Genomic DNA, 21,393 nt, shown 5'->3' on the forward strand with positions numbered 1-21,393 from the left:
CCTAGAGCTGGAGCTTTGCAGCACTCTATGATCAGTAGACTTGCTGTGAGCGAGTTGTTTTTGCTTGTCTTCTGGGGAAGAGGCCTGTTGTGCTGATTCTCTGGTTGACTTATTTCAGTGGAAATGGGCCTCAAGGGTGCAGTGGGGTGGGGCTTGGTGTAAGCAGCTCTGGTCTCCACTGGGTAGCACTGCTTTTTTGCTCTCTGAATTCTTTCAGTGCTGATGGGCAGGATGAATATGGCCCTCTCCACTGCAGGGGACCCTCACAGAAGAGCAACCAATTACCCCTCAGGCCCCCAGTTTCTGTCAGAGCCCTGCATTCACCGAATATTTGAGCTTTTACCTCAGGTGCATGATTCGGTTTCAAAACTCCAAATTTTAAGGACTCCCATGGCACAGGCCCACACTGTTCCTCTGGGGTAGGGTCTTGCCACATTTTTGCTGTTTGCTAGTCCACGCCAGTAAAACGGTCACACAATCGATCACATAGCAGTTCAGGACTTACAGCAAAACAGAGCAGAAAGCTGGCACCCCAGCTTGCTGCCCTCGGACGAGTCCCTACTCCCTGTGCTTGGAAACAGCACAGCATGTTGGCCCCACCCATCCTTCTTGCAACCCAAGGAATCCTCAGGCCACACTGTCACTTCTGGGACTCCACTCCACTTTGCCATGCGAGCACATCCCCCATAGTACTGGGCTTCTAAAAGTTCAGATTCTGCTCTCCACTGCTTACAATACATTGCAATCGCCTCTGTAAGCAAGACTCCCTCCCCACTGCTGTATTCACAGCTTTCTCTTCCCCAAGTCAACTCTCCACACCTCCTACCTTCCAAAAAGTGATCGCTTTTCTACTTCTAGATGTGCAGATTTTGTTCTCTCAGACCTCTGGTTTCTTGGGTGTTCAGAATGATCGGATAACTGTCTAGCTGTGTTTTAGTGATGAGACAAGCTTAGGGTCCCCCTACTCCTCTGCCATGTTTAGGGGTCAGATCTGGCATCCTGTATATTTTTGGAGAAAAGTCTATTCAAGTACTATGTCCACTTCTAAATTGAGTTATCTCTTCATTATTGTGTTATAAGAGGTCTTTATATATGGTGTCTACAAGTTCCTTAAGGACAAATGATTGGCAGATGTTTTCTCCCAAAGATGATCTGTCTTCACTTTCTTAATGCAGTCTTTTGAAGCACAATTATGTTGATGAATTCTAATTTATTTTTCCCTTTGGTGTAACTAAGAAAACCATTGCCTAATCCAAACGTACAGAAAATTATTGCCGTTTTCATCTAAGAGTTTTATAGTTTTAACTTACATATAGGTCTGCGATCCACTCTGAAACTTCTGATGCCTTTATTAGCAACTATATATTTTAAATTTTATTTGTTGTAAAAGACACATAGTGCAAAATGTACAATCTTAAGTATTTTTAAGTACATAGTTTCAGTAGTGTTAAATACATTCACCTTGTCATGCAACCAATTTGCAGAGTTTTCTTATCTTGCAGGACTGGAAGTGTTTGCCCGCTAAATAACTCGCTGCTCCCCTGTGCCCCCCAAACCCTGCAGCCACCATTCTACTGATGTTGAGCATCATTTCATGTGCTTATTGGCCTTTTGTAAACTTTCTTTGGGGAAATGTATATCAAGTTCTTTGCCCCTTTTAAAATAGGGCTGTCTGCTCTTCTGTTGTGGGGTTCTAGGAGTTCTATGTATATTCTAGATACTGACTTCTGAGCAGAGAAAATCTGCAGGCTCTTCCACTTCCTTTCACTCTGTGTTGTCATGTTCACTCTGTTGATGCAGTTTTAAATTTTGATGTCATCTGGTTTATCTGTTTTTTTACTTTCGTTGCCTGTACTTTTGGTGTCCTATCTAACAGGTCGTTGCTTGACCTAGTGAAGGCTTTCCCTTAAGTATTCTTCCAGGAGTTGTCTAGTTTCAGTTCTTCCTCTTAGGTCTTTGCTCAAGTTTGAGTTGCTTTTCTATATGGTATAAGACAAGGGTACAAGGTCATTCTTTTGTGTGGGGATATCCACTGTTCCCAACATCATTTGTTGAAAAGGCTGCCCTTTGCTCATTGAATGGTTTTGGTATCCCTGTCGAAAATTACGTGATCAGACATGCTAGGGTTTGTTTCTGGGTCCTTTCTTCTTTTCTATTGGTCAGTCTGTATGTCTTTATGTCAGTGCTGCACTGTTTTGATCACTGTGGCTTTTTGCAATACATTTGGAAATCAGGAAGTGTGAGACCTCAACTTTGTTCTTCTTCGATGGTTTTGTCTATTCAGTTTCGTGAGATTCCAGATGAATTTGTACATCATTTTGGATAGTACTGGGATCTTAACAATATGAAGTCTTTAATCCATTCACCAGATGTCTTCCCATTTATTGGGGTCTTCTTTTGACAACATTTTGTAGTTCTCACTTTTGCCTTTTTGACTGAGTGAATTCCAAGTATCTTGGATTGGAATGTTATTTTAAATGGAGTTGTATTCTTAACTCCCTTTTCAGACTGTTTATTGAGTTATAATGGGTTAACATTTAATTTTTATTGCTAAATAAAACAAACATACCGAAAAGTACATAGGATGTTTGTATAATGTTAACAAATAACTATAAGGTAAATCATCATGTAACTACCATTCAGATCAACAGAACACTGTGTGAACCCACTTTACTACTGACTTTTCCTCAGAGACCCTACTGCTCGCCCATGAGAGAGAACCACTGTCCTTGTGTCTGCCACACTCTGCTAGTCTTAAGTTTGCTTTCTCCTTTGAGCCTGTTAAATTTGGCTCCTTGTCATGTATTCTGAATAACAGATTATATACAGAGACAAAAGCAACATGGTCTAGCACCAAAATAGGAAAAATTTCAGCTGAACACCCCTAGAAACTCAGTTATTTATCTTTTCACTCAGTAATTTTTTAAAAATGGTTTTTTTATTTTTGAGAGCAAGAGACAGAGCACGGGTGGGAGAAGGGCAGAGAGAGAGAGACACACACACAGAATCAGAAGCAGGCTCCAGGCTCTGAGCTGTCAGCACAGAGCCTGACATGGGGCTCAAACTCATGAGCCATGAGACCATGACTGAGCTGAAGTCAGACACGTAACTGACTGAGTCACCCAATGCCCCTTCAGTAAGCTTTCTTGAGTGACAGGAATTACACCTGCTGTTGTGAACACAAAATTACATTCTGGACAAAGTAAAATGTATGATGGGCAGGAGATGGATGATATAATAGTTACATTCAAAACTGAATGAGGAAAAAAAAGATTTTTTTTTTTTTTTTAAAGAAACCAACTCATTCTGTGGAGAGAAATCACCATAAAGGAGGACAGGCTTGAGATGGGCCTTGAAGGAGTGAAGAGAAGGCCGAGAGGTACTGATCCAGATAAGAGGGGACAGGATGTGGACCAGGGCTGTGAGTGTGGGGGTGGGATGAAGGGGTGCTGAAGGGATACAGATCTTGGTAGCTGATAGGATGTGGAGGGAAGGGAGAAAGTGACCACTGGGTGGAAGGCGGGGTCATTTATCAGAGGATGGCTCAGCCAGCTTGGAGAGAAAGCAGGAGTTTGTTGTCGCCATGCTGTGAGACGCCAAGGAAACACTCAAGGAGAATAACTAGGATGTGGCTGGATGTGTAGAGAGACGTGTACCTAGATAAGAGTCTGGGATGGACCTAGAAATTGGGGAGTTATTAGCAAATAAGTGGTAATTTATTCCATAGGAATGATTAAGACTTTCCAGGAAGAGCATTCAAAATGAGATAGAAAAAAAATATATGGACAGAAACCTAGGGATCACCAAAATGTTAGCAGTGCATGGAGGATGAGAAGCAAATCAGAGAGAGGAGGGATGGCTGGGGGCGGACAACCGGGGGCGAGTGAGGCCAGGGAAGCCACGGGAAGGACGAGCAGCCAGGAGGGAGAAGTGGAGAAGTGCTATCTTTCTGCATCCATCTCTCTGATACAGATGTTATCTTCCCAGATGTGGAAACAGAAGCAAGTTTCCTGTCCTCTCTAGCCCGTCTCAGCTTCTTTTTTGTCATTGAATGAAACAACAGAGTGAAGATACCACAGGTCTGTCTATGTTGGAATTCAGACCTGCCTGGACTGGCCACAAAGGCCCACCAGGAGCCTGGTACAGGAAGAAATCATCGCAAAAGTGGCACTGAGGCATAAAAGGGGTCCGAGGGGGAATGTGAAATGTGGACATTCTGATCCTATGTTCTCAGGAATGTTTCACAGCTTGGGGAGTGACAGCTATAATAAAAAATTAGACAAAGTTATTTCCCATTTGCCTCATCTTAAGCAATAGGTAGGGGGTTTTCTACCCAGCACAGTGCAGGCTAGTGTGGTCCCTCATCGATGCACAGTACCACATCCATCTCACACACAAGGGACAGGGTGCCTGGTCTGTGTCACCTTCAGTGGGGAAGCCAGGATTTGATTTCAAACCAAGCACCAAAAAGAAAAATACAGGCATATTATTTATTTTACTTAAAATAAATTTTAAAATTTAAATTACTTAAAACTTAAAAAACTTTTCTCCACTCCCTACTGTGAACTATACCAGACAACTGATGATTAGGTTTTTTCAAACTGCCACACACAAGAGTTAATATGCTAAATATTAGAAACACTGCATATAAAAAAAAAAAACCCAACACTCCAATGAAGTCCCAAAACTAGAAAGATCAGTAAAAGTATAAAAGATGTTCAATCTTCACAGTCATCAGAGAAAACTGAAACCGGCTGACATTTGCAGCAACAATGAGAAGAAAGGGGGAAAGGCACACGCTACAGAGGTAGCAGCTTCATTTTCTACTACTTCGGTAGTATTAAACATTCAAGAATGCTCAAAAATTTAAATTCTCCTTTAATTGTAAACATCCACTTCCAGGAATTCATCCAAGGAAAGCGCCGGGCACATTGGAGAGAAAAAGGGGTAAAGGTGCAAGATGCCGTCCTGGTTATAAGAACAATCAATCCACAAAGGGAACTACATTTTGGCAAATCACACAGGAGATGACCAGCGCAACCCCCAGAAAAGACACGATCCTGGTTTATGGATGCGGGAAGGTAACAGCAGCAGCAGCTCACTGTTAGGAACGCTTACTGCCACGGCACCTCACAACTGCCTTACAAAGAAAGTGCCGTTGTCTCCACACTTTGCACAGGAGAAAATGGAGGTGCAGAGAAGGGAAGCAACTTGTTCATTGGCACCAGCCCGTGAGTGGCAAAACAGGATCGGGAGCTGGGTCTGTCCAACGCGGAAGTCCGTGCTCTTAATCCCACAGCCCACTGCCCCTCTGCTTTAAATTAAGTGAAAACAAGGTTATAAAACAGAAGTCTGTCATGGTCTCATGCTTACAGACACTTGAGCACTCGATGCAATACCCATTAATGACGGCGCAGTCAGAGGCAGCCATGAAACTAGGCCCAATTATAACAGAACGAATGAGGCAATGCCAAGTTTAATGTTCTTGTCAGTTATTTATTATTTGTCATTCTAAAGACTAGCACATTTACAGCATACATGGCTTTGAATGAGCTCAGAATATATAAAACAGTGACTATATGTTTATATATTAATACTGCCCACCCAAAACAAATAAATAAAAGTACTTTAATGCACGAAGCTTGGCAAATAACAATTGTGTAGAGACAAAACTGTATTATACAATATTTGTACATTTTTAAAGGGAACCAAAGGCAACTGTGCTGCAGGTACTTAGGATCCACGCCACATCCCGGGGTTTCAGCGTGTCTCAACACTTCTCTTTAAACGAGAGGGGCCTTCTAAGGAACACTGGACGGAACCTCTCTTTTACGGTAACCTGTACAACGGCTCTCCTTGCGCAGATGGAAACGGCGCTCCTACGAGACCCGAGGAGCCCCGCCACCACGAAGGGCGCCCTCGCGCGGCAGGTGTGGGAAGCGTGGGAAGGGCGTGATGCCGCCCGAGGCTGCGCCGCGCTCTCCCGCGGGGGCGCTCACATAGAATACTGAAACCTTAACATTGTCTACAATGTTAGCCAAGTCTTCGAGTTTTGTGGTGATCCTTAGCAAGAAGCCGAAGTTGGAAAAGTAATTAACATAAAGGTGCCACATGCAAAACTGCTAACGGATGACTCAACATTTGCTCTATTCCCTTTTGACCAATGCAGGTGCTTAATGCTCATCAGACACCAAAAAAAATAAAATAAAATAAAATAAAATAAAAAATCTGGAAACACTATGGGTGACATTTAATTTAAAAAGACAAGGGAATTTTTGAAAGGTAGTGATTGAGAAAAGATGGAAATATGCAGGTACTAGAAAAGTTACAAAGTAAATAAAATGGGGGAGAGGCAAGAGGCCAAATCAGTCATCCTGGAAACTGTCTTTGAACAGGCCTGACACAAGAGGAGGATGTGTTGCCAGCTGCCGCCACCTGTGCAGTGGGTTTGGGGGATGGGGGTGTCTCTGCCTGCACCCTCCGCAGTGAGCCAGCTGTGGGAGAGGCAGCGAGCTGCATCCATCGCTCCTGGTGCGTCCTCCACGACCGCTCACACCCGCCCAACGGGCAGGAGGAGCAGAGGCTCTGTCTGCACACTGACTGTGAAGGAGGGGTCTGGAAGGTCATGCAGTCCCTCACCTGTGCCCACCCCTCTGTGTCCCTGCCAGTGGGTGGCCTTGCCTGTGCCTCAGCAAACCAAGTCTGTCACACGTTTCCAACTGGCATTTCTAAAGGAGCCCAAGAATAATACCTCTAATTTTTAGACCTAGGAATTTCCTAAGGGTTCACAAATCATTAAGATCAGTATCATGGGTATGTGCCACATATATTTCTTTTACAGTCTTTTAAATAACATGTAAACATAATAATCATGATAAACAGAATTGATAAACACATAAACTAAAAAAATTCTCTGCTATGTGCAGATAAGACTCATCATCTTATAATAGATGATCAGACATAATTTTCTATGAAATTCCTAAGTTTTATGGTCCATTAATCCCTTTCAAAATCTCACTGTAGGAGATAATTTCAACTTTCTCAGTAGTCATCTTATGTAACAGAAGGTAAAAAGGACAGTACTGCAAACCTAAGAGACACTTTCATCAGACAATCCAACAGGATTGTCTTCTAGAAGACGATAAATCAGGAAACCCAAAAAAGGACATCTGTTCTGAAAATACTTAGGCTTCCAGCACCTACACGCACAAACCCCCTCCTGTTGTCTGAAATGCAGCAGACACCTCATGTCTGGGGTCCTGGAGTGACAATTCAACCCCAGGTGAGGAGGGGAGGTGTGCCCTGGGGGCACACCCTGTGCTAAGGGAGGGTGGGGGAGCAGAGCCCTTCGTGGGCCACCGGGCAGTACTGCCTTCCAATGAAGTTTTATGTGGGGCTGATTTAGCAACCTTTACTTCCCCTCAGGATTTCACCTGCAGTGCTAAGATACAATTCATCGGTACCACTTGCTCTCACTGCACGAGCTGGAGCTAGCTTCTTTCCCCAAAATTTGAGTTAACATTTAACATGTACTGGTCTGCCCAGGATCCAATTATTTAATATATTATTTACTTTTACATTCAAAAATTTTAAAAGTCGACTGTAATTCAATGCTCAATTTTGAGTTACTCAGTAGAAAAATACGTTAGGTGTGCAGCTGCCTAAGTGGGCATTTAAAAAAGTCTTAGCATTTCAGACATACCTAGCTTGATTCACTACCGATGGTATCTGTGGGGTTATGGCCGAGGCTATTTAAATGGGCAGTCATTACTATCCACACTATTGAGCCAAACATTACCTCCTATTGATTCTGGTGGAAAAAAACATGCTCCATAGACTTTTTAGTGAATTTCGTTTGAAAACACAAAAATAAAAACCAATCCTTCAGGTCTTCTTGAAGAATTCATATATGACACTAGAGGGTACCCACATTTAGTATGTGACAGCTAATTAGAGGAACCATGTGTTCATGTTTCAACTTTTCCGTAAGTCCCTTCGGGAGGCCTGTAATGCTTGGGGAAAGCCTTCAGCTGCAGGGAATTAAATGCATATTTGCGACTTCCAACATTCTTCATTGTATTTTCTCTTCGACAACCCTCACTGGGGAAAAAACAAGCACAAGAAATGACAGCAGTAAAAAAGGAAAAAGGAAAAGACTTAAACTAAAATGAAATGAATTGATTATTTTCATAGCATTGAAAAAAATGTTAATTCAAATGGGTGCCGGACTCATTTACAACGATACGCACGCAAGATGGCGGGCTGCTGAACGCGGAGGGCGACTAAGAAGCACAGAGATGGACACATGCTGTACGGCGCTGTGAGTCTGGCTTTCCAGAGGCAGCACGGTAAGTAGAAGCCAACTTTCGGTTTTCACGTATGTCATGTCTAGTAATTTGAGGGTTCTACCATAATTTGAAGTTCAAAGGTTCTGTTACATCACAAATTAAATGGAAAAATACTGCTACTCTTACCAAAGCTTTTAAAGAGCTGCATTTTTTTTTTTAATTAGCAACGGCTATGAATCCCCTCGAATTCAAAATGCTCATTTTCCTTGCAGAATTCAGTATGTAGCAAAGCCATCTGGCCGAGGAGGCTGCTCTAACATGCTGTCCCCACTAAGGAGGCAGCGATCCTGGGTGCACAGCAATCAGCAGGCCCATGCAGTGGCGGCACGGTGGGGCTGCACAGCCCCGAGGGCTAGACGTGTCATGAAGGAGCGAGCCCACTGAGCCCTCCCCGTGGCAGCCAGCTACCTTCTCCAGGCGGGCTGTCCTCACTGTGGTCACCTCTCCCAGGGCTGCTGGGGAGCCACTGAGAGCCCACAGGGGCCCTTCCCTAGAGAAACGGCTACCAGCGCCACCCGCCGCTGTACTGGATGGAGGGTTGTCATGGCAACCCAGTGGGCACAGCAAATGCTGAGCGGGAGGCAGGCCTCACATTCATTCCCAAGTGAGAGCATCACGGGAGTTCTTCGGGAAACGTTCTGCTGCAGACATCAAATTAACAGGAAAAAGCAATTCTAAATATAAATGACTTCCTATAAGCACAGTATAACTTAACATTTTTGTATTCTTCGAAGACTAGCAATTAAATCCACTAGTTATCAAATTTAGTACAAAAATCCCCATTTATGAGATGTAAAATTTGGAATTACCAAGAAATAGTGATTTAAAAAAATATTTCAAATTTTATGAAGACCATTATGTCATGCATCTTAAAAAAATATCAGCAGCAACTGCTCAAGCCTTTTAAAGTGAAAATGACAGTCTTATTATCAAGAACATGTAAAATATATTTGGTAAGACAGTAATTTTATTCAAAAGATAAGGTCAGGTATTTTAAAAAAGTATCCACCTGATTTGTTATTAAGTAAAGTATTAATTTAGTAACTCAGCTCTGTTCCCTTGTCACCAGAGCCTCAAGCCCTCAGCGAGACATGTGTCATCAGAGCTAAATGCCTAGGCCAGACCCTAGCTGAACGCCTAGGCCCTAGAGTCGAAAATGATCATGTTTGTCTAACATCCAGTAATCAGATAAAAATATAATTCCATTTAAAGCAGAAGCTATAGGTTCCTTTGTACAGGTAGTCTTAATCTTTGGAAGCTCTCACGTTATCAAACTATTTCAGATATGGCTTTTCTATTTATGTAAAAATGAACACACTTATCAAAAACCACCTATCACTATGAAATGCTGAACTGCTTTGAGGAGCGAAGAAGAATAATTTGTCAACTCAGACATTATCTTTTATTTACATATATTAAAGAAGCTAATTATCGGGTTAACTGGTTGAATGCATTACACATGAAATTGTAATCAAGATTACACTTTCAATGCAATGTAATTTCTAAAGCACACTGTATTGACTTGGCCTCATATGTTTTGAATTTACCAAATCTGCCTGGCTGAGGCTGATGGCGCACGGATACTGTCATCACATGTCTGCACGTGCTCAGGCACTGGTGCTGGAGGCTGCCATGGGCAGAGGGGAGAAGGCGCCGTGCTAACGGGCACTCCCCACTGAGAAGACCCCCCACCGCCAGCCTTCTGTCCTAAGGTAGAACACTTCTATGGATCACATCAGCTGCATAGTTTTTAGGAGTCAGCAGCACACATTGAAAACGTCTTGGATAGATTTTAGAAAGAGGAATTTAATTATTTCAAAGCTCTGTGGTTATTTTTATGCTATAGAGAAATTATTTCATGAGCAGCCATTTTTTGGATGAGAAATTAGAATGGAAAGCTAAATGACAATTGGTTTTAGGGACTCCTCTGGTTTTCCCTTTCTGGTGTGGATCTTCCATTTGAGAACCCATCTGGATGCACTGGGGTCTTAGTGATCCTCAATATTCAGTGCTGGCAGCCATTGACGGTGTCCCAGCCAGCCCCAGGGTCACCCCAGCAGCAGCCTGAAACCATCATCACCAAATACCAAACCCTTGTCTTGAATCATCTTCCCGTGTTTATTTCATCCAGCCTACTTCTCACTAAAGCAGAAAAGATTTTTACATGTATATTTAGTCTGATTTCGTAAGTAAAAAGCCTTAATGATACTAAAACTCAGCACACAGAGGGCAAGCATACAGTTTCTTTCTGCAGATGTTCTGAAGAAAGATGCCAGCAACAATTCAGAGCCTCGGCTGATCTCCTGGTCCTTTCTTGTGCCTGCGACCTCATGACCGTACAGCTAGAATGTACTGCCTTTTGACTCAGCCCCTGAAGAGGCAAAAAACCTTGTCCACCTTATTTCTCTGTCAATGTAGAAGCCAATTCTACATGGGGCAGGAAGGCCTGGCTGGCGCCATGGCGGCGAGGAGCCGGCCTTGGTGTCCACAAGGCTCCCTTAGAGGCCACGGCCTCCCTTTGCTGGGTAGGGGTTCCTGGGAGGAGGCTCTGGGGAGTGGCACAGGAACACCCATGAGCCTGGGAGGCAGAGGGGGCACTCTCTGTGGTCAGGAGGGTCCCCTTCACAGAGACCAGGGCGTGATCTCTGCCAGGCCTGGAGGCGGGCACAAGCACTGGGGGGCATCGGGAGCACTTGAGCCAGAGCGCGACTGGGAAGCCTGGAATGGGAGCTGAAAGGGTCTGCAGACTCTGCTCTCTCCCTTTCAAACAGAGTAAATAAAATGGCCTCAGAGCGCTGATGCACGTGCCTCAATTTGAAGGAGGCAGGAGGTGAACACACCTCTCAAGGAATCACGGGTCAGACAGTGACTAGTGTTGTGTTGGCATGCAGGGAGACTCCCTACTCTCCCACAGAACGGTCACCTCAGTTGTTGTGGAAAAGACAGACCACACTGTACCCGTGAGAAGACCGGCTCCACTTACAGGCAGGAGCCCTGCCCTGGAGCTCCTGCAGGGCTCAGGGGGTCTAGGGAAGAAGGGCCTCCCAGCAGTGTGAGACAGACAGTCTTCTATCTTAGAATTTAAAGTCAGAGTCTGGCATTTGTCATTCATGACTAACTACTTCTACGATTCCCAGAACCCGGACTCAGAACTGATGACAAACCAGAGAAGTCCCAGAGTAAGTCCTGGACATCTTGGGGAGGGACTAGAGAGGCCAGATTTTGTGGTAAACTGGGTTTGTGTACACAAATGAGTATAAAATTTATGGAAAAGATACCTTCTCTCAATTCACTCCAGTGTTTCTGGACTGCTAAAAAGAAATCCACTTTCATAAAATACAGTATATGAGGCTGGTGGTCAAAAATGGAAGTATGACAGAATTTGAACTAGAAGCCACTGAATACTTCTTATACAAGATATGTGGAATTCCCCTTAATTTATTCTATTACCTTTACAAAGGTTCAATTACCCTTCTGACAAATGTGAAAGTTAGGCCTACCAACTATCCCTTTTTCTGGGCGCTGCCATGTTACATCAAGAGTGCTGAAAGCAGAAAACAAAGCAACTCCTTCTTTCTCACAGCTCAATCTATCACAAATGCCCTAAGGTTAGGCCTCATTTTATGGACCATTTTCCCTGTGATTTTTGCTTATTATTATGAGTAACATTTGCTTTCTAAGAGAGAAAAAGTTGTCTGGACTTTAATCTGTCATTAAAGATGCAATGTTTTAAATGTAAAAATCCTGCTTGGAGAAAAATAAATGTCTATCCCTTGAACAGCCTTTTGTTTCTGTATGCGTTCATTCCTGTAGTCACTTTAGTGATCCTTAACGATTTAAGAGAGTAAACATAAAGCCACATGCAGCATGTTCCTTTGAGGTGCCTGATTTGATACAATGTGCTACTACTGTCACAGCTTTGTGTCCTCTTGGACTGGAAATCATGAACACAAGCAAGGCATGGGACGGTCTGCCAAGTGTTTGCTACTCTGAGTTCAGGGACTAATGCTTTGAAATGAAAGCAGAAAGGACATGTCCTATTAAATAGGTTTATCTCCAAGAGCCAGTTACAAAGCACCTGTCCTTCTCGTTTCTCTTCAAAGGGAAAGGTAAGGATAGCAGTACGTTAGAGAATAGTATCAAATGTACAAATTCTTTCCAGACAGAATTCCCTTCTCTTGGAAACACGGCACACAAGATATACAGGTAATAAATAGCTTTACATCAGAAGGTGAGGGATTTGGTACAAGTAATTCCAGGCCAGCTAAACAATGCAGTGACAGGGCCCTGCAAGAATGTGTTCCAAGCACTGAAAACTCTACGGAAGGTAAATGAACAAGTCCTCTTGGTGAAATGATTTGGCAGATATTACAGTTCAGAACAACAAAACGTCAAACTGTAAGGCATGAGATATTTCTTGGCAGAACACGCTTTGACACATTCCTTCTGTCCAGTTAGGTACACAGGTGGCTGGACATATTCTGGCACTTTTGTTTTTCTTGTGACTTATTACTGATTTTTCGTAATGATTACTCATTTGCAACGCAATTTGGTCACCAGGTATGCTATGCTCAGGAAGAGCCACACAATCAGTAAATTGGGGCTCAGGGCTAACAAAGGGATAGAACAGAGGAGGCTGGGGTCTAGTCTTAAGTCTCGGATGGGCACCAGGCCGCTCAAGTTCTTCTGGGTGACTACCTCCCGTGTTCCAATGCTGTGAAAAGGAAAAAGTTTGGGAGAAAGGAAAAGAAAAAGGCAAAGGAAATTTAAAAAAAGAGAGAGAGAGAGAGAGAGAGAGAGAGACATGCAATGGATTTTATCAAAAGTATGGAAAAAAGAGGAGAACCAAACAGTAAGATGATTAAAAAAAGAAATGGAATGGAGCCACGACAGAAAGAAAAGATGATGTGCAGAAAAGGGGGTGGAAGGAATACCAAAACAAAACCAGCACAGTCACAAGAAGAAAGGAGAGAAAGAGAAGTGAAAATAAGAAAAAAATACTGTTGTCTACTAAAAACAAACACATGTAGGTTGACTAAATGGTTTTCCATGTTCACCCTCTCTCGGCCGGCCAAGCACGACTCCATGCTGCCCTGCCATGCTCTCACATGCTGCCAAGACATGGGTTCCAAAACGCAAGCTGAACATGAAGAACCATTGGGGGGGTAGGGGTTGACCTTCTCACAGATGCCTGAGCAGGGGCAGTGCCACTGACTGCCAGAGCTGCCTCTTGATGGACCATCCAAACAATGACCATTTACCTCAAGTATCAGTCAAAGGCAGAGCCCTCCCCAGACTCGCCCTGGCTGTCAGGCTAAGCAGTGGCAGGGCATGAGCTGCTGGTGTCCCCAGCTGTCCAAGTTACTGCTCTACAGGGTGATCCCCGAGAATGGAATCCACCCAAGCTCACACCGGAACTTCTGGGTTTCTCCCCCCTATAACGCTGTCCCAGAAAAAAATATACTGAGGTGCAATGTCTCTGGAACCACATCCTCCAGGAATATCCACCAACGTGGCAACAGGGACACAGAAGCAGAGATGCTGGGACACAGCAGGTGGCCTGAGAGGATCCACCTGGAGATGAATAGCATGAAGTCCTTCCTAGGCTTTCCCAGAGGAACCTGGAAGGCCTGGAATGGCCCTGCTGGAATGCACCATTCTGATTGGGGCCTCTTTTCAATGTGAGCACTGACTGACTGTCACATTCCCAGCCAGGGCAGTCTTGGGGGTGGGGAGTGTCACTGTGGCTACTTAGGAAGGCCCCCTCTGTGAGTTTCAGCCCCTCGACTAGGGACAGAGGGGCACCGTGAGCGGTGAGCTGGTATTGGCTCCAGTGGCTTACAAGAGCCGAGCTTATGAATCTCTTCCCAGCTTCATGTTCCAAGGGATCACTCTGGTAGCTTGAAATAAGCCCCAGTGGGAGATTTATGCCACAGAAATTGGCAAACACTAAATAGATCGGGGCTTTTTTGTTGGGGGGGACATGGGGAGCTGGTTTTAAACATTTGCTAGCACAGCACTGGCCACTGCTCACCCTGGACTTCCAGGAGAAACACAGCCCAAGTGTAAGCTCTGTCCCCTAACCCCACCCCTCTCCCCACCCCGCACCCTCTCCTGCATGCTCTACTCTTCCATCTGGTAAGATGCAAGCAAGAAAGCAAGAGAACCAAAATGCATTCCTCCACTCAAGGCATGGTCAGTATTTACTGCTGCCTCCTTCGAGCTCCTGGCTGAGCCACAGGTCCTGGCTACACTGCAGCCAGAACTACTGGCTAGTGACCCGGCCACCTCGGGCTTGCTGTCTATAACAGACACATGTCTTCCCCACAGGGGATAATCCAGAAAATCACTTTAAAACAACCGCATGCGGTGACAGCCTGAGCTGCAGTGTGGTCAGACAGGTGGCAGTGAGCATGACATCGGGCTGCTGGGGCTACTGGGTCCCAGAGTTCCCAGGACCGAGCTTGGTTCTTGTGTAATAACATCTTCCATGACTATAAGGTAATACACCTTTATTGTAGAGATTTTAGAAAATTCAAAAAAACATGAATAGGAAACTTTAAAAAGACTTCCATAATTGGAGGTGGGTAGGGGTTTTAGAGAAGCAGACGGAGGCCCAGGGAGGAAGGTCCTTCCCTACTTGGGACCACAGGGTCCCCACCTGGCATACAGGAAAGCAACACCAACTTCAGAGTCAGAAGCGCCTGGACGAGTGACAGGTACGACAACACCCAGAGGGTGGACGAGCAGGCACTCGAGACGGTGGGTGGGAGTGTGACAATTTGTATTAAAAGCCTTACAAGGGTGTATACTTTCTAATGTGAGGGATCGATGCGGCAAATGTGGACAGGTGCATACCTAAGGCTATTTGCCGCACCCTTGTTTAAGGTGCTGAAAACCACATGCAGCTTAAATATTCAGTGACAACAAACTGGGTAATTAAGATGTGCTAAAAATGGCAAGGTCTCTATTAACCTGAGAAAGTGCTCACAAGCAGTTAAATGAAAAAAGTAGGCTAAAATAACAGGCATAATTGCACATATAATTGTATTTGCACACACGTTTTGTGCACTATTCAGGGACTTGGTTAGCCAACGTGTGCATTAACCACACTCACATCTACATGTAAGTATGTATATGACTATGTCTGAAAGAGTCAGCATCAAACGTTACCACCATTTCTTGTTAACAGTAGGAATACGGAGGATTTTGGGGGGTGGTGTGAGAACAAGCTTACCCGTATTTTTAAATTTTCCTATAAGGAATATCAGTTTCTCATGTGATAAAAGTTCTGAAAAGTGCTGTGTGCACTGAAAACCACAGCAGTTGATCTGTGCACATGTGGGTACTGGCTACGCAGCCCCACGGCAGGCCACAGGTCAGCAGATGTGGCAGCCCCTGTGTCCTTCTAAGGAGCCCCTTTCTCCCTGGTCTCTTGAGACCTTTGTGCTCAGGGATGGTCAGAATGAATTGTTTTCATCACATCGGTTCCAGAAGCCGAGACTGGATAGATGTCTACACATCAACTACAGACCTGACTTGGGACCTGGTCTGCTGAGTGGATCTGATCTTCACCTTTGCTCTTGACAAGCACAGGTATCCCCCTTCCATTTTTCTTGCTTTTTTTCAGGTGGAGGGCTGCATCTCACCAAGGAGGTCCCTCCCATCACCTGGCAGCTACAAGAGTGCAGATGTGGCTGGAAGCCCAGGCCCCTCCACCCCCATGGCATCAGGGACACTGAGCCTGAAGGGCAGGCTGTGAGAACAGGCACTTAGTCAAGGGTGCCCAGGCACGGGTCTCAAGAGTCTCCGTTGCTTCCCTGAGGCTCAGCACAGGGAGGGCAATGAACTTTCTACACACGTGTGACTAGAGGCCCCAAGGAAACAGAGGGGTCTGAACGACTGTGGGAAGACAAAACAGGGACAACACAATTCCATTTCTACAAAATGTGATTATCAAGAGGCAGGAGCTCAGGCATCACTTTTGTGCGTTATTGTGAGAAGGTCAAACGGCAGAAACATACAGAAAGGATAAGAGAATTGAACGCTTTAAAGAATTTGGTGAGAGGACAAACGATACAGAACATTCAGTAGGAGTGACCATTGGGAACGACACTTGGACAGCATTGGTGGCTACATTGAAGGAGACGGGAAAACCGGGTTTCTTATCCTTTCTTTTGGTATGTGAGGTAAGGTGCTCCCCAGCAGTGCTTGAAACAAGGCATCGATCAACAGTAGACAGTTTTTAGTCCCGGGTTTCATTCTGCAAACACGCCTGCTGCCTCAGAATCAGAACATCATTAGGGTGAGGTCGCCACGGCACACGGACAAGTGGGGGGCTGCTGCCGTTACCATAAAACACTCATTTGACACTTTGCTAAGAAAAGCAAACTGTGTCGATGGCTAGAGGAGAAGCGGAGCAAACCGGTGCAACCTGCAGACGCATTTTCTTCACTCAAGTTTGAAAGGGGATAGATACGTGCACAGTGGAAATAGCAGCTGCCTGCTGAGGAAGCTCTGGCCCCAATTCCCACCCGCAGCAAGGCGGAGGCAGGGGCAGGGCAGGGGGGAGGGGCCGAGTGCCAAAGGACTTCCACACCGCTGCACTGGAGTTCCCTCGGCATCCTCCTGACACCTAAGCTTGCCTCGAGGTCACCCGACTTCAGAGTAGTCCTGCTCATAGAGACTGCTAGCCCCCTGGACTTAGAAGAGAACAGGGTCTCAATTTGAAAGTGCCAACAGTTTGACTTGGCAGACATCAGTGAATTTTCCAAAGTCAAACTAGAGCATGCCAGCTGGAGTCAAGGGGACTTGGCCGGGGGAGCCCCGGCAGGGCCGGCTCATCTGCAGTTTACACGGAGCCCGGGGCAGGCGGGGCAGGCGGTCTGGGCAGCGGGACTCACCTGCGCATGCACTCCAGGGCCTGGGTGAACACCTGCGGGGCCATGCCGTGCTCGTGCTGCAGGATCAGGCACTGCTCCAGCGTCACCGACATGGCCGTGCGGTCCTTGGCACTCTTGCAGCTGGTGAACCGGACCCCGTTAAGGCGGCGGCAGATCTGCCAACAGGAACACAGGCTGTGCTTAGAAGGAGACTCTGCAGAATGGAAACACGCTTTACACGGGACACAGGTTCCAGATGGCCAATGGCGGCATGTGGCAATGCCAACTCCCAGCATCAGCCTTCCCTCCACTTCTGCTCTCTGACTCTATGTCCTGCCGGAGCCACCAGCAGAATCGAAGTCACTGCTCATGGGGCCACCTCTTATCCCTGGTGGTCCCTCGTGTGACCCCCTGCCCCCCAGGCCACTGCTTCAAGGCCCAGACTCCCTTCTTTTCTAGGGTATTACTGTCTGTTCACTGACCTTACCAGGTACCCTCTTCCTAACTGTGGCCAGGCCATTTTGTCATGTTCAGACCTTTGCTGCAGGCCCTTGGCAGAGCAGGGCAGCAAAGACCAGGCCAGGAGGTCAGAGCAGCCCATGGGATGCCCAGCCCCTAGCCAAGTCTCCAGGCCTTTCTGGAAGGCATAACACAGACCCACTGTCTCTACTCTCCTCCTCTCCTCCCACCCGCCCCCCACCGCATAGTTGGGAAGAGCTCAGAAGAGCTTCCTCTTTGCCACCTCCTGACCAGCAGGCCCCACAGGCCATCCTCCGCCTCACTCGGGGCCGGGCATGGGGTTAGGTGCAAGTGTACTTCCCCCTTCACAAGTGGCGGGTTCACAGTGGGGCAGCCTCCTGGCCGAAAAAAGGCCGCCCCAGAGGACCTTCTCTCTCCACAGGAAGGGCTTTTAGGGGCTCCTTCTTTATACCATGAGATACAATTCTAGATATACAGTCCCCAAATGCAGAAAGCCCTAAAATTTAAAAAACAATTTTTTTTAAGTTTATGGCAACCGTGGCAGCACAACCATATCTGAGCTGATGTGAGACTTTATAATCTTCACTTATCCCACTGTGTATGAATATTCACACTTTTCTCTTTTTTTCTTTGAATATTCACACTTTTCAATAAAGCAATATTAATGAGTTTAGTTCCAGAGCATTGCCGCAGACTCCACTGGTTACATTCAATCATGTACGTGTACCACATTAACCACAGGGGATGTGCACTGTATTACACATATGCGCACCAACTATATTACCATATCACCTTTCTAAAATACAGAAACCTGTGAATTACAAAAGATCTACTCAAAAGAACTTCAGATAAGGGCCTATGGACCTGTACCAGGTGCTCCATCTCGAGAACAATATTGGCAGTTAGTGAAAACTCAAAGCTAGATAACAGTGGGGTCCAATAACCCATTACACTCCAAAGAAATATCAGAGCCACTGCAGACTGCCCTAGAGACAGCATTCCACCTGCTTCTCAAAGCCAAGAACTTGCAGCCACTGTCAGGAATGCCACTAGGTAGAGAGCACAGTATAGTCCTAAGCACTGTGTCTAGAGAAAGACAAAAGAGAAGAGGCCCAAACGAGTTCAGCCAAAGCCATCGAGAGGAAAACAGCCTTTTTTCGAGAATAGCTAAAAAATTCTGAAAGAAAAAAAAAAAAACAAACAAAAGGACCCCAAGCATCCACTAAGCTTGGTGAAGAGTGATATAATTCCAATGTTTAAAACCATAACTGATGAGGTGAGGGTGAATGCACACCTGCTCACTAAATTCTACAAAGCTCATGGCTTCAAAGTTCATGGACCAGACACATGCAATAAGCACTGACATTCCTAGATGGTGCATCCATAACTAACACGAAACTCCAGAAGGCAGGCAGGGTGACCAGAGGTGCGTTCTTGCCCAAGAGGGCCATCTGCAGCACCAGGTTCCAGTCTCTAGGGGGCCATCAGCCAGTTTTGGGGCTCTGGCTGGTCTCCCCATCCACAAAATGAGGGCCTAGATCTGAGCAATGATACCCTAGCTGTTTAGCCAGGACCTCTTATTATACACAGAAGTGAAAATAAATAAGATCCAGAAAAGGAGGGCAGCTCTGGTCAAATTGGCCAGCGTGACTTGGCACTGCACAAATATCTGGTCCCCCCTGCCCCAGGGGACCCCCAGCTCAAAAATATAAGAAGTGATGTGTCCAAGGGCCTCTGAGACTTTTCCACCTCTGAATCTGTACATTGAACCTCTGCTGGGAACAAAAAGTATGGGACGGCACAGGCTGCATTTTGGACCTGGTTACAGAGGATGGTGGATCATTGCCATAGTTGATGATTTGTCTATGCTCAAGCATGAGGAAAACAGAACTCCAGCTCCTAAATAGGGTATGTACAGGTCTCGGTACCCACTGGCAGCTGTAAAGCTGTCTGTGTGCTTTTTCTAAGGAGAGTGAATCGGGGGGGCAGGGGGTGCCTGTCCTGTGCCACTATGGAGGGATCGGGCTGTCACCCCTGGCCTCTGTGAAACGTGAAGACAGGCTTGCTCTGTGTCTGAAGTCTTGCAAAAAGACCTGTGTAACGGGCTTATCATGGCCAGCCAAGGGGGAGCCCCTAAAATATACTAAAAGAAAGTAATGGGCTCCTCTGCCTACAGAGCATATGGGCCTCCTTTAAGAAGCCCCTCAGTACAGGCACCCCAGCACCCATGAGCCCACCCTACACCATATTTGCTAGGCTTGGCCTGAGCAAGCACGGGCAGATGAGGCCCCAGTACCAGGAGGATATTTGAAACATATCCTGTCTTCCTGTCACTCAGTGCCTCAAAATGAGTTCTATTGTGAAAAGATTCCACGCCAGCCTGGCCCAGAAAGACGAGCTCCTCAGACTGACCCATACCACAGTTGTCATGAACAGTCTTTCCAGCTGGGGCTCTTGAAAGGCTCACTGAATAGATTAATATGCAGAGGGGAACGTGCACTCTTTACAGCTGCATTCAACAGAAAGGCATCAGTGGCCACAGCCACTAACAAAGGCCCAGAGTGGGGCATGTTCAAAGACAAGGCTCCATGAAGACAGGCTCTCAAACACAGGGTCTCCCAAAGAGCCGGCAACCAGCATGACCAGCTGAGGCCATCTGCTGCAGTGGAAGAGGGCCAGGGTTGAGTGTCTTCCAGAGTTTTGGACATATTCACTGACCTTCTTTTGTGTCCATATGGAGAAATTTGCTCTCTCCACTCCTGGCTGAGATTTTTATTAATATGATCATTATTTGTGGCAACAAGTGTGACAGTAAAATTCTTCCCCTCCCTGTAACGAGGGTACTACCTCAGCAGCTTGCCAGAGGATGTCAACATTCTTATTCTTCCTGGCATGTACGTTCTGGCCCAGAAATCGCAGCAGCTCCGGCAGGCAGGTCTGGCTCCGAGACCGAGGTAGGCCTACAAGAGAGAAGGAGTTCATGAGAGCCGGCGCTGCACCCAGGCCTGCAGCCCAAGGAGGCCACGGTGGCATGAGCCCCTGTCCAAGCTGATGGTATAGTGTGACTTAAACAAGAAGGGAGGATGTGGTTAGGGACTGGCCCTGGCTACCGGCATGGGAAGCACTTTGATGACTTATAAGGCCATTTCAGGCCCACCTGCAAACACTCATCTTCTTTTAGCTCTTCAGAGAGGCTGGATTACAGACACACGGTCACCCAGGGCGGGAGGGAGTTAGGATGATCCATCTGGTCTTCAGCACCCCCACAGAGAGAGGATACTTAGGGCAGTGGGTCTCAACCACAGAGCAGGCTGAGCAAGCCCTGGGAATGTCCACTCCAGTGGACCTGGAGTAACCCACTCTCTGACAGCCTCCCTCTGCCACCGTGACAGTCTCCAGCCATTCCAGAACCCCCTGAACCAGACGATCAGTCCAATTGCCTCACCTAAGAAACTTGGGATTTTCAAACACTAGGATCATCAGAGAAAAAGAGAAGAGCCTCAAGGTCATATCTATGGAAAACAGCCATGGTGCCTGAATCCCCAAATTAAAACCAAACACGTGGAATCCTGGGATCCAGCTGCACACAGTTTCCGCCACACAAGTTCAACCTGGTGCACCAAGGATCTTATGCTAATTACTTCATGCACCTGGTATGGATCATTGTCCAGGGCTACTGGTCC

At 46.1% G+C, this 21,393-nt stretch overlaps 1 protein-coding gene and 1 long non-coding RNA gene across 16 annotated transcripts in view; one reads left to right on the top strand and one right to left on the bottom strand.

Annotated features, from left to right (window-relative positions):
• The first annotated feature begins 3,070 nt into the window (after nt 1-3,070).
• Nucleotides 3,071-6,225, top strand: LOC115289739. 2 transcript variants are annotated; one of them, XR_003907780.1, is made up of 3 exons: nt 3,071-3,379; nt 3,973-4,807; nt 4,903-6,225. It is a non-coding gene; the product is annotated as an uncharacterized LOC115289739 (long non-coding RNA). The 2 variants fall into 2 exon arrangements; XR_003907779.1 differs by having other exon boundaries at nt 3,988-4,807.
• INPP4A (inositol polyphosphate-4-phosphatase type I A) overlaps nt 5,472-21,393 on the bottom strand; it is a 136,477-nt gene continuing 120,555 nt past the window's right edge. For 7 of the 14 annotated variants that reach the window (XM_029937185.1, XM_029937184.1, XM_029937193.1 and 4 more), the window contains 3 exons: nt 20,558-20,670; nt 17,252-17,406; nt 5,472-8,100 (listed from right to left, as the gene is read on the bottom strand). In XM_029937185.1, coding sequence (XP_029793045.1) covers nt 7,968-8,100; nt 17,252-17,406; nt 20,558-20,670 — 401 coding nt within the window. In that variant the 3' untranslated portion in view covers nt 5,472-7,967. Of the gene's footprint in view, nt 8,101-8,137; nt 8,990-9,249; nt 13,063-17,251; nt 17,407-20,557; nt 20,671-21,393 lie in introns of those variants that run through there. The other 7 variants (XM_029937180.1, XM_029937181.1, XM_029937179.1 and 4 more) reach the window with 2 other exon arrangements.

This window comes from Suricata suricatta, chromosome 4 (genome assembly GCF_006229205.1).
Source record: "Suricata suricatta isolate VVHF042 chromosome 4, meerkat_22Aug2017_6uvM2_HiC, whole genome shotgun sequence".
In the NCBI taxonomy this organism is placed as follows: domain Eukaryota; kingdom Metazoa; phylum Chordata; class Mammalia; order Carnivora; family Herpestidae; genus Suricata; species Suricata suricatta.